The 1958-nt window shown below is 40.0% G+C and overlaps 1 protein-coding gene across 1 annotated transcript in view; it reads left to right on the top strand.

The window, feature by feature from the left end:
• The window catches only part of LOC103398658 (AP-1 complex subunit beta-1), a 25928-nt gene extending 23970 nt beyond the window's left edge, over positions 1–1958 (top strand). Inside the window, exon 24 of the mRNA XM_025053721.1 lies at positions 535–1958. Coding sequence (XP_024909489.1) covers positions 535–609 — 75 coding nt within the window. The 3' untranslated portion in view covers positions 610–1958. The remainder of the gene's footprint in view (positions 1–534) is intronic.

The raw sequence follows: 1958 nt of genomic DNA, 5'->3' as shown, positions 1-1958 counted from the left end.
TTTGCCAATTTTACTGCCATATTTCGACACAATATGCACAAACTCTCACAATGAACTCTGGCTGGTGGTTCAATATGCCTGTCAGACATTTGTCTGATGAAGATTAATTAATTAGTTGAAAATTTAACATGATTATACTTGTGAATGCCTTTAAATTCAACAAATATTTGGCCATAAAGCAACACAAATGTGGAAAAGTTTAGAATTATGCTAACTTGGCTGATTGTTACTTAACTTCTGCCGTTGCTGCAGTTTTACCGTCTTTATTTACGTCCACTCCATGTATGATAATTTTCTACTGTTCCACTGCCTCCCAAAGCTGCCCTATTGGATTAAAATTAGCATATATAGAACTTTCAAATAGAGTGACTTTATTCTTATGGTGAAGCGATATGTTTAAGATGTCATAAGTTTTATTCTGCCAGTAAGAAAACAAAAAGTGCCATATTAAGGGATGGTACAGGTGACCCTATATGTTTAAATGTGAGTTGTCTATGGTTTATCGGTCATTATGTTACGTTGTCCTCTCTGCAGGTCTCTCTGAAGTGCAGAGCTCCGGAGGTTTCACAGTGTGTGTTCCAGAGCTACGAGGCAGTGCTGAAGAACTAAAGAAAATGACCCTACACCGACCACCTGCTGCCCTCAGTCTCCTCTCACCACTCTCTGCTGCCTCAGTCGTACAGACAGCATCTGTATTTTCTTTCACATGTTCATTTAGGATGTGTAACTGTCTCATTCTGAATCAACATCTCTTCCCTGGTTCATTCTTCGTAACTGGTCAGATCATGACATGAACATGAAGAATGTTCACTGGTTATGAATGGCCTGAGTGAAGCCTTCTTCCTCCTCCATCTCCACCTCCTCTTTCCGGTCTCTGAGCCATTCTGTTGTGACCTTCAATATTTTAGGCTGAATGACTCGTGTTCTCCAGACTTCTTCTCTGCATGAGGCTCCTTAATCAGTATCTGGCCTCACTTCCAGAAAATTACCATTACTATCTATTTTTAGCGTCTGCAATCAGCAGATGAGGCATCACCAAGGGCATATTTATTTACGGGGTTTGTTTTCATTTTAAATGCAGTGTAAAAATGCAGATTTAAATCTCCGTCCTCCTCCCTCTGTCTGCTTGGATTGAATTGTCTGGTTTGCAGGAGAGACAAGTACAAACTATGTTACTGCTGTCTTTGTCCTTGTAGAGTTTTCTTAAGCGTCCTCAAGTCGAGATGTGTGTTTTCTTATCATTTTACATCAGTACAGTGATAAGCAGCAGTTGTCCACTGCTGTCTGACTTAGTCATTCCAGGGTTTTGTGGGCTGTGTTATTAGTGTTGTTAGAGTGACAGACTGAGCTCAGGTGTAAGTGTGTCAGTGACCTGACTGTTCTGCCACTTTATTTTTCGTTTTGAATCTCATCCTTCTCATCTCTGCTATTTAAGCTCCATGGCCACCTAAGATGAAGCCTCAGGTGAGGTCATGCTGTCTATGTGACATCACGGTGTGGTAACACTGGTGAATAATAAGTGTATATGTGGGAAGCCCACACAGATAAAGCAGGGGTAAAACAACATGCCAGGACAACACTGCTGCCGCTGCTCTTATTCCCTACTGATTAATTACACAGAGTCATTTCACTCGGGCCCTTTGTCGACGCTACCGTATGTGTGTCTTTTTTTTGTTTTTGTGTGTGTGTATGCACACACCCCATCTACTTTGACACACTGCAGACTGTGATGGCTGTGTGATCTAAGTGTGTGTGTGTCTGTGTGTAGTGACAGCTGAGTCATATGAAATGCTGTTTGACAAAAAAAAACTTTAATCAAATATTTTTGATTACGATTTTGTTTGTTGTGTGTACATCATTTGAAGAAAAAAAAATTAAAGTCTTGTTAAATTCACGTGTTGACGTTCATTATTCATTTGTCACGCAGAAAATAAACTTTCTTTGGTAAAATAAATCCA

The sequence above is a fragment of the Cynoglossus semilaevis genome, unplaced genomic scaffold (assembly GCF_000523025.1).
Source record: "Cynoglossus semilaevis isolate Cse_v1.0 unplaced genomic scaffold, Cse_v1.0 scaffold1092, whole genome shotgun sequence".
NCBI classification, from domain to species: Eukaryota; Metazoa; Chordata; class Actinopteri; order Pleuronectiformes; family Cynoglossidae; genus Cynoglossus; species Cynoglossus semilaevis.
The sequence above is the reverse complement of the archived record's forward strand: the minus strand, read 5'-3'. Positions and strand labels throughout refer to the sequence as shown.